Source organism: Salmo salar, chromosome 15 (genome assembly GCF_965601325.2).
Source record: "Salmo salar chromosome 15, fSalSal1, whole genome shotgun sequence".
NCBI lineage: Eukaryota > Metazoa > Chordata > Actinopteri > Salmoniformes > Salmonidae > Salmo > Salmo salar.
Genome location: NC_138305.1, coordinates 2327083 through 2340000, shown reverse-complemented (window position 1 = coordinate 2340000; position 12918 = coordinate 2327083). Strand labels below are relative to the sequence as shown.

At 44.0% G+C, this 12918-nt stretch overlaps 1 protein-coding gene across 2 annotated transcripts in view; it reads left to right on the top strand.

Moving 5' to 3' along the window:
• Nucleotides 1-8343: 8343 nt before the first annotated feature.
• Nucleotides 8344-12918, top strand: part of LOC106592780 (kremen protein 1) — a 132284-nt gene continuing 127709 nt past the window's right edge. The window contains exon 1 of one of the 2 annotated variants that reach the window (XM_045695274.2): nucleotides 8344-8862. In XM_045695274.2, coding sequence (XP_045551230.1) covers nucleotides 8781-8862 — 82 coding nt within the window. In that variant the 5' untranslated portion in view covers nucleotides 8344-8780. The remainder of the gene's footprint in view (nucleotides 8863-12918) is intronic. The other variant, XM_045695275.2, reaches the window with a different exon arrangement.

The window sequence follows — 12918 nt, the reverse complement described above, 5'->3', positions numbered from 1 at the left end:
ACGCCTAAGACAGAGCTACAGGGAGACAGGATGGATAGCTGATTGTCCTCGCAGGGGCAGACCATGTGTGACAACACCTGCACAGGATCGGTACATCCGAACATCACACCTGTGGGACTGGTACAGGATGGCAACAACAACTGCCTGAGTTACACCAGGAACACACAATCCCTCCATCAGTGCTCAGACTGTCCGCAATAGATTGAGAGAGGCTGGACTGAGGGCTTGTAGGCCAGTTGTAAGGCAGGTCCTCACCAGACATCACCGTCACCGTTTTGTCTCACCAGGGGTGATGGTCGGATTCGCGTTTATCATCAAAGGAATGAGCGTTACACCGAGGCCTGTACTCTGGAGCGGGATCGATTTGGAGGTGGAAGGTCCGCCATGGTCTGGGGCGGTGTGTCACAGCATCATCAGACTCAGCTTGTTGTCATTGCAGACAATCGCAACGCTGTGCGTTACAGGGAAGACATCCTCTTCCCTCATGTGGTACCCTTCCTGCAGGCTCATCCTGACATGACCCTCCAGCATGACAATGCCACCAGCCATACTGCTCGTTCTGTGTGTGATTTCCTGCAAGACAAGAATGTCAGTGTTCTGCCATGGCCTGCGTAGAGCCTGGATCTCAATCCCATTGAGCACGTCTGGGACCTGTTGGATCGGAGGGTGAGGGCTAGGGCCATTCCCACCAGAAATGTCCGGGAACTTGCAGGGGTCTTGGTGGAAGAGTGGGGTAACATCTCACAGCAAGAACTGGCAAATCTGGTGTAATCGAACCCACAAATGCTGATGCTCCAGATACTCAACTAGTCTAAAGAAGGCCAGTTTAATTGCTTCTTTAATCAGAACAACAGTTTTCAGCTGTGCTAACATAATTGCAAAAGGGTTTTCTAATGATCAATTAGCCTTTTAAAATGATCAACTAGGATTAGCTAACACAACGTGCTGTTGGAACACAGGTGTGATGGTTGTTGATAATGGGCCTCTGTACATCTATGTAGAGATTCCATTAAAAATCAGCCGTTTCTAGCTACAATAGTCATTTACAACATTAACAATTTCTACACTGTATTTCTGATCAATTTTATGTTATTTTAATGGACAAAAAAATGAGCTATTCTTTCAAAAACAAGAACATTTGTAAGTGACCCCAAACTTTTGAACGGTAGTGTATTTCTGAAACATGCAGGTAGGTATATATAAATATTGAAATTTACATGGTTTTTAGAGTGAAGTACATCGGAAAAAAGCAAAAGAAAACTGCAAGACTGAATAGGAAAAAAAACAAGCAACAAACAAAGAAGATAGGCTTTTGAAAAATAACTATTTTTCATAAAATTGTAGTTATCTTAGACTGTTAGGGCTAGGGGGCAGTATTGACACGGCTGGATAAAAAACATACCCGATTTAATCTGGTTACCACTCCTACCCAGTAACTAGAATATGCATATACTTATTACATATGGATAGAAAACACCCTAAAGTTTCTAAAACTGTTTGAATGGTGTCTGTGAGTATAACAGAACTCAAATGGCAGGTCAAAACCTGAGAGATTCCTTTACAGGAAGTAGTTGTCTGACCATTTCTTGAAATTCTTTTCCATCTCTATCTTTTACTAAGGATCTCTGCTCTAATGTGACACTTCCTACGTCGTCCATAGGCGCTCAAAGCCCGGGAAAAACCTGAATGTCGTCATCCCAGCCCCAGGCTGAAACACTTGATCGCCTTTCTCAAGTGGCCGATCAAGGGACTCTGGGCTTAGGCGCGTGACCCCACCGCCCCCGCCTTTGTGATTTTTTCCTCTGTTTGCCGAAAAGGAGATTCCCTGTCGGAATATTATCGCTTTTCTATGAGAAAAATGGCATAAAAATTGATTTTAAACAGCGGTTGACATGCTTCGAAGTACGGTAATGGAATATTTAGAATTTTTTTGTCACGAATTGCGCCATGCGCACGACCCTTCTTTACCATTTCGGATAGTGTCTGGAACGCACGAACAAAACGCCGCTATTCGGATATAACGATGTATTATTTTGGACCAAACCAACATTTGTTATTGAAGTAGCAGTCCTGGGAGTGCATTCTGACGAAGACAACAAAAGGTAATCAAACTTTTATAATAGTAAATATGATTATGGTGAGTGCTAAACTTGCCGGGTGTCTAAATAGCTAGCCCGTGATGCCTGGGCTATGTACTTAGAATATTGCAAAATGTGCTTTCACCAAAAAGCTATTTTAAAATCGGACATATCGAGTGCATAGAGGAGGTCTGTATCTATAATTCTTAAAATAATTGTTATGCTTTTTGTGAACGTTTATCGTGAGTAATTTAGTAAAATGTTAGCGAATTCCCCGGAAGTTTGCGGGGGGTATGCTAGTTCTGAACGTCACATGCTAATGTAAAAAGCTGGTTTTTGATATAAATATGAACTTGATTGAACAAAACATGCATGTATTGTATAACATAATGTCCTAGGGTTGTCATCTGATGAAGATCATCAAAGGTGAGTGTTGCATTTAGCTGTCTTCTGGGTTTTTGTGACATTATATGCTAGCTTGAAAAATGGGTGTCTGATTATTTCTGGCTTGGTACTCTGCTGACATAATCTAATGTTTTGCTTTCGTTGTAAAGCCTTTTTGAAATCGGACAGTGTGGTTAGATTAACGAGAGTCTTGTCTTTAAATAGCTGTAAAATAGTCATATGTTTGAGAAATTGAAGTAATAGGATTTTTAAGGTTTTGAAAATCGAACCACAGGCTTCAAGTGGCTGTTACGTAGGTGGGACGAATTCGTCCCGCCTAGCCCAGAGAGGTTAGCTAGCTGAATTGTTTACCAGTTGCTAAGCAGTTGCTAGGGACTCTTTTGGAAGAAGCTAGCTAGCTAACGAAGAACAACAAAGAATATCTAGTTAACAGAAGAAAAGAAAGAGAAAATCAGGACAGAAGAAAAAGGATATCAAAGTGAAACAGTTCTCTAAAGACACAAGAGACAATAATACAAGAAACAACACTTCTGTAGCTTGTCAACTATGGGGTCTGTCTATCCCTGTTCTCTCCTCTCTGCACAGGCCATACAAACGCTTCACACCGCGTGGCCGCTGCCACTCTAACCTGGTGGTCCCAGCGCGCACGACCCACGTGGAGTTCCAGGTCTCCGGCAGCCTCTGGAACTGCCGGTCTGCAGCCAACAAGGCTGAGTTCATCTCAGCCTATGCTACCCTCCAGTCCCTAGACTTCCTGGCGCTGACGGAAACATGGATTACCACAGATAACACTGCTACTCCTACTGCTCTCTCTTCGTCTGCCCACGTGTCCTCGCATACCCCTAGAGCATCGAGCCAGCGGGGTGGTGGCACTGGAATCCTCATCTCTCCCAAGTGGACATTCTCTCTTTCTCCCCTGACCCATCTGTCTATCTCCTCATTTGAATTCCATGCTGTCACAGTTACCAGCCCTTTCAAGCTTAACATCCTTATCATTTATCGCCCTCCAGGTTCCCTTGGAGAGTTCATCAATGAGCTTGATGCCTTGATAAGTTCCTTTCCTGAGGATGGCTCACCTCTCACAGTTCTGGGTGACTTTAACCTCCCCACGTCTACCTTTGACTCATTCCTCTCTGCCTCCTTCTTTCCACTCCTCTCCTCTTTTGACCTCACCCTCTCACCTTCCCCCCCTACTCACAAGGCAGGCAATATGCTTGACCTCATCTTTACTAGATGCTGTTCTTCCACTAATCTCATTGCAACTCCCCTCCAAATCTCCGACCACTACCTTGTATCCTTTTCCCTCTTGCTCTCATCCAACACTTCTCACTCTGCCCCTACTCGGATGGTATTGCGCCGCCCCAACCTTCTCTCTCTCTCTCCCGCTACTCTCTCCTCTTCCATCCTATCATCTCTTCCCTCTGCTCAAACCTTCTCCAACCTATCTCCTGATTCTGCCTCCTCAACCCTCCTCGCCTCCCCTTTTGCATCCTTTGATTTTCTCTGTCCCCTATCCTCCAGGCCGGCTCGGTCCTCCCCTCCTGCTCCGTGGCTCGACGACTCACTACGAGCTCACAGAACAAGGCTCCGGGCAGCCGAGCGGAAATGGAGGAAAACTCGCCTCCCTGCGGACCTGGCAACCTTTCACTCCCTCCTCTCTACATTCTCCTCTTCTGTCTCTGCTGCTAAAGCCACTTTCTACCACTCTAAATTCCAAGCATCTGCCTCTAACCCTAGGAAGCTCTTTGCTACCTTCTCCTCCCTCCTGAATCCTCCTCCCCCTCCCCCCCCCTCCTCCCTCTCTGCGGATGACTTCGTCAACCATTTTGAAAAGAAGGTTGACGATATCTGATCCTCGTTTGCTAAGTCAAACGACACCACTGGTCCTGCTCACACTGCCCTACCCTGTGCTTTGACCTCTTTCTCCCCTCTCTCTCCAGATGAAATCTCGCGTCTTGTGACGGCCGGCCGCCCAACAACCTGCCCACTTGACCCTATCCCCTCCTCTCTTCTCCAGACCATTTCCGGAGACCTTCTCCCCTTCCTCACCTCGCTCATCAACTCATCCTTGACCGCTGGCTACGTCCCTTCCATCTTCAAGAGAGCGAGAGTTGCACCCCTTCTGAAAAAACCTACACTCGATCCCTCCGATGTCAACAACTACAGACCAGTATCCCTTCTTTCTTTTCTCTCCAAAACTCTTGAACGTGCCGTCCTTGGCCAGCTCTCCTGCTATCTCTCTCAGAATGACCTTCTTGATCCCAATCAGTCAGGTTTCAAGACTGGGCATTCAACTGAGACTGCTCTTCTCTGTGTCACGGAGGCTCTCCGCACTGCTAAAGCTAACTCTCTCTCCTCTGCTCTCATCCTTCTAGACCTATCTGCTGCCTTTGATACTGTGAACCATCAGATCCTCCTCTCCACCCTCTCCGAGTTGGGCATCTCCGGCGCGGCCCATGCTTGGATTGCGTCCTACCTGACAGGTCGCTCCTACCAGGTGGTGTGGCGAGAATCTGTCTCCGCACCATGCGCTCTCACCACTGGTGTCCCCCAGGGCTCTGTTCTAGGCCCTCTCCTATTCTCGCTATACACCAAGTCACTTGGCTCTGTCATATCCTCACATGCTCTCTCCTATCATTGCTATGCAGACGACACACAATTAATCTTTTCCTTTCCCCCTTCTGATAACCAGGCGGCGAATCGCATCTCTGCATGTCTGTCAGACATATCAGTGTGGATGACGGATCACCAGCTCAAGCTGAACCTCAGCAAGACGGAGCTGCTCTTCCTCCCGGGGAAGGACTGCCCGTTCCATGATCTCGCCATCACGGTTGACAACTCCCTTGTGTCCTCCTCCCAGAGTGCTAAGAACCTTGGCGTGATCCTGGACAACACCCTGTCGTTCTCCACTAACATCAAGGCGGTGACCCGATCCTGTAGGTTCATGCTCTACAACATTCGCAGAGTACGACCCTGCCTCACACAGGAAGCGGCGCATGTCCTAATCCAGGCACTTGTCATCTCCCGTCTGGATTACTGCAACTCGCTGTTGGCTGGGCTCCCTGCCTGTGCCATTAAACCCCTACAACTCATCCAGAACGCCACAGCCCGTCTGGTGTTCAACCTTCCCAAGTTCTCTCACGTCACCCCGCTCCTCCGCTCTCTCCACTGGCTTCCAGTTGGAGCTCGCATCTGCTACAAGACCATGGTGATTGCCTACGGAGCTGTGAAGGGAACGGCACCTCCATACCTTCAGGCTCTAATCAGGCCCTACACCCAAACAAGGGCACTGCGTTCATCCACCTCTGGCCTGCTGGCCCCCCTACCTCTGAGGAAGCACAGTTCCCGCTCAGCCCAGTCAAAACTGTTCGCTGCTCTGGCACCCCAATGGTGGAACAAGCTCCCTCACGATGTCAGGACAGCGGAGTCAATCACCACCTTCCGGAGACACCTGAAACCCCACCTCTTTAAGGAATACCTAGGATAGGATAAAGTAATCCTTCTAACCCCCCCCCCCCCTTAAAAGATTTAGATGCACTATTGTAAAGTGGTTGTTCGCTGGATATCATAAGGTGAATGCACCAATTTGTAAGTCGCTCTGGATAAGAGCGTCTGCTAAATGACTTAAATGTAATGTAATGTAATGTAATGTATATGCAGCGATCCACACAGTCAACACTGTAGTGTATCCTGGTAGGCAGTGTGGCTTGATGGTGGCCATGAAGCAGCTTGAGGCTACGTTGTTAGCTACATGTCTCCTAAGGACACGTGTCACCATGGATTATTACTTTCCCAGAGCACTGTAGTGTACCATCCCAAGCCACCCAACCAACCAATCTACCAACCAGCCAGCCCTGTGGGTTATGGCAATTATGTCATATTTCTGTTGGTGAGGTTGGGTTGGTGAGATCATAATGGATATTCTATTTTAGGGTCCTCTATTTTAGGGTCCTGTGTGTGTGTGTGTGTGTGTGTGTGTGTGTGTGTGTGTGTGTGTGGTGTGTGGGTGTGTGTGTGTGTGTGTGTGTGTGTGTGTGTGTGTGTCCGTCAGAGCAGACAGCTAATACTTCCTAATGGTGATATTATGTGGAACACATGAGGGTGCTGTTATGCACATACAGTTTCTGAAGAAGTGAGGAAGGCCAAGGGGGCGGAGTTATTACAACTACTAGAGCTTACTAACTGATTACTAACTGATTACTAACTGATTACTAACTGATAACTAAAGGCTAGATACTAGATAAACATATACATTTACTAACATATAAATGGTGAAACGGATTGAATAAAAGTTAAAGACTGTTTTATGTTTTAACTCAATTATAAGCATTTTATTTGCTTGTGATTTTTTAAAATGTTTATTGAGTATAAGCTACTTTGTTTTTCAATACCACAAATAATATGGAGACTACTGAATGATGTCCTACTGTGTCTCAAAATGGATTGATCCTGGCCAGGATCATTGACTGTCATGGTTTCATCCTGGCCAGGATCATTGACTGTCATGGTTTCATCCTGGCCAGGATCATTGACTGTTATGGTCTCATACTGGCCAGGATCATTGACTGTTATGGTTTCATCCTGGCCAGGATCATTGACTGTCATGGTTTCATCCTGGCCAGGATAATTGACTGTTATGGTCTCATACTGGCCAGGATCATTGACTGTTATGGTTTCATCCTGGCCAGGATCATTGACTGTCATGGTCTCATACTGGCCAGGATCATTGACTGTTATGGTTTCATCCTGGCCAGGATCATTGACTGTTATGGTTTCATCCTGGCCAGGATCATTGACTGTCATGGTCTCATCCTGGCCTACCCCGAGGGTAACTGACAGGAACAAAGCTATAGCATGGTCAGTATTGTGAGAGAAGAAACTCTGAAATTAGAATAACTGTCTGCTCTCTCTATCCATTCATCCTCTCACGGATTCTCTCATTTCAGACCACAGACTGGCTGAAATAATCCGTTTCTCACGGTCAAAGTCGTAGTAGCTGTGTCATGAAGAGAGAGTTTCACGGAGTTTCAGTGTATAAAGATTTTCTGGTTTCTATGAGTTTCTGAGTCCGGACGATAACGATAAACCAAGGTCCGGAGTATCACTGGTCACTGAAGAGCCCAAGGAATGTATCGCAGTAGGGGTGTTAAACTCCATTCTCCTGGCTGGGTTCCAATCTGGCCCCTCATACCTAACCATTCCCAGCTTCCATGCAATTAGGTCATTGTTGTTATAACTGAGAATGTGATCTCATAACTTCTCAATCATCTTCCTAACCTGTTAAAATAAAGGTAGGCCTATTTGAACCAATGTTATTACACGGTTTGGTTTATGGTTTATAAGACGTTTGTAGACTTTAATAATGTGTCACTATTGCACTAAGGCGCTCAATACCACGCTGACATGCAAACCCGTCCCTCAATGACTCCCACTCAGCTCTCTCTTTCTCTCTCTTTCTCTCTTTTCTCTCTCTCGCTCTCTCTCCCTCCCTCTCCCTCCCTCTCTCCCTAGGTATGCTCTTTCTCTATTTGATCTCTCTCTCTCTTTCTCCCCCTCTCTATCTCTCCCCATCTCTCTCTCTCCCTCTCCCCCCTCTCTCTCCCCCTCCTCTCTCTCATCTATCTCTGCTCTGCTCTTTCTCTATTTGCTCTCTCTCTCTCTCTCTCCCTCTCTCCCCCTCTCTCTCTCACACTCTCTGTCTCTATCTCTCTCATCTATCTCTCGCTCTGCTCTTTCTCTATTTGCTCTCTCTCTCTCTCTCTCTCTCTCTCTCTCTCTCTCCCTCTCTCCCCCCTCTCTCTCTCTCACTCTCTGTCTCTATCGCTCTCTGTCTATCTCTCTCTGTCTCTCTCCTCTCTCTCCGTGCCCAATGCTGCAGGTTGAATCCATTGCTCCGATTTCCTGTCACATGATTGGAAATAGGATCCCTTGTTGCTCTCTTGTGTTTCTATGTGTGTGTGTGTGTGTGTGTGTGTGTGTGTGTGTGTGTGTGTGTGTGTGTGTGTGTGTGTGTGTGTGTGTGTGTGTGTGTCTGTGTGTGTGTGTGGTTAGACCTGCCTGCCTTGGAGTTCACTTCAGACTTCTATCGCGGACTTGGAACGACACCTCCACACAAAACGATTCGCCGCATCAGTCCGCATCAGGCAGCGTTCAGAACAACAGTTCACCTGCGTCCGAAGTTCCCGAACACTTTCCAGTCTCAGCACTCCTCGCACAGAACACGACCGTAACCTACCCAAGACAAGTCCCGCTCTCGTTGTCTCTCTCTCTCGCTCTCTCTCTTTCACGACTTGAGCGATGGATTCATTTTTGACAATCACGGCTGCCCTTCTGCTAGTTGGTTCTTTATCATCGACTGCTTCGAGACAATTCGACACTGGTAAGTTGATCTGAAACGTTTTCATGCTGTTGTTTCTTTTCCTTGTGTGTTTATTTATCCAACTCATCGGCTAGAAGCCTTTGAAAGTTAGGCTACTACAATGCGTACTTTGTTTGAGCCGCCAGAGAATTTCCTCGCAAGGCGCTCAATGGAAATATTGGGCTATTGGTGGTGAAATTCTTTTAAAATGAAATGTATGACTGAATTTGCGATGCGCATAGTATGCTGTTGCACAGAACAGAACACAGACATGTTTCTTTGCCTCTCTCGACCTGTCATTACTGCCATGTTTCGTAACCTACTGTAAATCGTAGCAGATGCAGAATGGCTGCTATCTGTCACTGGTTTCATTTTTAAATGAACAATTGGTCTAAGTCCATTTTCTTATGAATAAAGGCTATTGTTGATCGATGCCGCTTTCTTATTGCCTACCACAGAAGTGTTTGTTCTTTGACATTATTATGTAATATATATATATGATTATATAAAGGCTATACCTCAATTAAATGCAATCATTATAATACAGTGGGCTAATAATGCAATATTGTCCAAGGCTGTGTGTTGACAGACAGTGGCAGGAGTCAGTCTGTCGTTTGTTTAATTCCTTATGAATTCATTCAGTTTGCTACATTGTAATACAATGTGGACAACCCACAGAGAAACCCGGATTCCCCCCTTTCAGAACATGAACTTGAAGCCTTCCTTATAATACATAGTCAGATATCCAACATGCCAATTTCAATTTTCCATTCAGGCTGAAACATCGAACATAACACTGCAGGGAAACTCTCTTCCCAGATTACACACACCATGGAACTGTAGCCTATTCCGTTTAAAAATCATTTTTTAGGAGTATAATTATTTGAATAATTTAATAATGACGACCACATAAACCAAACTTCTCTCATGTTGTAATTTGTGTTGTGTTTAAACAGCAAATCCTCATGCTTTCCTTTAAAAAAAAATATTTCTTAATTCTACTCTTTTATTCCAATGAGAGGTTTGGCCATCTGAGCTAAGTGCGTAAGTGCTCCCATGTGTACGAACAGTATGCATTAACAATGTATTTACAGCTATGGTATTCCCCCTTGTTAAGCTGTGATGGAGAGAAAACCCCTATCCACAGTACCTTCAGTATATGTAAACTGTAGGTTATCTATATACCCTCTGTATATACTGTAGATATTGGGTATATAGATAATGGGTATCTAGATAATGGGTATATAGATAATGGGTATCTAGACAATGGGTATCTAGATATTGGCTATCTAGATATGGTGTATCTAGATATGGTGTATCTAGACTATGGGGTATCTAGACAATGGTTATCTAGATAATGGTGTATCAAGATAATGGTGTATCAAGATATGGTGTATCTCGATAATGGGTATCTAGACAATGGGTATCTAGATAATGGAAATCTAGATAATGGGTATCTAGATATTTTGTATAGACATATGGTGAATCTAGATAATGGGTATATAGATATGGTGTATATATATAATGGGTATATAGATATGGTGTATATAGATAATGGGTATCTAGACAATGGGTATCTAGATAATGGTGTATCCAGATATTGGGTATATAGATAATGGAAATCTAGACAATGGGTATCTAGATATGGTGTATCTAGATATGGTGTATCTAGATATGGTGTATCTAGATATGGTGTATCAAGATATGGTGTATCTAGATAATGAGTATCTAGATAATGGTGTATCCAGATATTGGGTATATAGATAATAGAAATCTAGATAATGGGTATCTAGATATGGTGTATCTAGATATGGTGTATCTAGATATGGTGTATCTAGATAATTGTTATCTAGATATGGTGTATATAGATAATGGGTATCTAGATATGGTGTATCTAGATATGGTGTATCTAGATATGGTGTATCTAGATATGGTGTATCTAGATATGGTGTATTTAGATAATGGGTATCTAGATAATTGGTATCTAGATATGGTGTGTCTAGATAATGGGTATATAGATAATGGGTATCTAGATATGGTGTATCAAGATATTGGGTATATAGATCATGGAAATCTAGATAATAGGTATCTAGATATTTTGTATAGACATATGGTGAATCTAGATAATGGGTATATAGATATGGTGTATATATATAATGGGTATATAGATATGGTGTATATAGATAATGGGTACATATATGGTGTAAATAGATAATGGGTATCTAGATGTGGTTTAAAAGATAATGGGAATCTAGATATTGGGTATCTAGATAGAGTCTATATAATGGGTATCTAGGTATTGGGTATACAGTATATATAATGGGTATCTAGATATTGGGTATACAGTATATATATTGGGTATCTAGATATTGGGTATATTTAAAACATTTTGAACCTTTATTTAACTAGGCAAGTCAGTCAAGAACAAAGTCTTATTTACAATGACGTCCTACACCGGCCAAACCCGGGCCAATTGTGCGCCGCCCTATGGGACTCCCAATCACAGTCAGTTGTGAAACAGCCTGGATTTGAACCAGGGTGTCTGTAGTGACGCCTCTAGCACTGAGATACAGTGCCTTAGACCACTGCGCCACTTGGGAGCCCCATATACAGTAGATATTGGGTATATAGACATTGTATACATCCTTTGCATCCGGAAAATCTATGCTGATTTTAGTTTTCTGTGCTGCATTTTTGTCACAGAGCGACTCTGATGATGATGGTGTTCTCTGTCTTTTGGATGTTTTGCCCCAAATACATTTAGATCACGTAGAAGAAATATTTCAGACTATGAGTCTACACAACACACACACGCACGCACACACACACATACACACACACACACACACACGAGTGTTCCGACCTGTCTGTCCTCTCTACTGTAACTATGCTGAACAAACATTTAAACACAACATGTAAAGTGTTGGTCCTATGTTTTATGAGCTGAAATAAAAGACGCCAGAAATGTTCCATATGCACAAAAAGCTTATTTCTCTCAAATTCTGTGCACAAATTTGTTTACATCCCTGTTAGTGAGCACGCAAGCTTGTGAACAGAGTGCTCAATCATGGGGTTGTGGTATGGGCAGGCATAAGCTACACACAACAAGCACAATTGCATTTATCAATGGCAATTTGAATGCACAGAGATACTAATGTCCATTGTCATTTATTTAACCTTTATTTAACTGGGCAAGTCAGTTAAGAACAAATTCTTATTTACAATGACGGCCTAGGAACAGTGGGTTAACTGCCTTGTTCAGGGGGCAGAACAACAGATTTGTACCTTGACAGCTCAGGGATTCGATCTCGCAACCATTCAATTACAAGTCCAACGCTCTAACCACTAGGCTACCTCCCACCCCGTCATGCCATTCATCCGCCATCAACACCTCATGTTTCAGCAAGATGTTGCAATTCCTGGACGTTGAAAATGTCTCAGTTCTTCCATGGCCTGCGTACTCATCAGACATGTCACCCATTGATCATGTTTGGGATGTTCCAGATCAAAGTGTACGACAGCGTGTTCCAATTCCCGCAAATATCCAGCAACTTCACACAGCCATTGAAGAGGAGTGGAACAACATTCCACAGGCCACAATCAACAGCCTGATCAACTCTATGTGAAGGACATGTGTCAGGTTACATGAGGTAAAGGTGGTCACACCAGATACTGACTGGTTTTCTGATCCATGCCCATACCTTTTTTTAAGGTATCTGTGATCAACAGATGCATATCTGTATTCCCAGTCATGTGAAATCCATAGATTAGGACCTAATGAATTTATTTAAATTTACTGATTTCCTTATTTGAAATGTAACTCAGTAAAATCTTTGACATTTTTGCATGTTGCGTTTTATATTTTTGTTTCATTACCTGCAGACCTAATGTGTGCCAGGTGTTGAAGGGAAATAGATACCTGAGGCTTAAACACTCCTCCTCGTCACCATGGACGGATCCCAAATGGCACCCTATTCCCTTCGTAGTGCACTACAGTACATAGGGCCCTGGTCAAAAGGAGTGCACTATAAATGGAATAGGGTGCCATTTGGAAGGCACACACTGTTTCACTGAGCT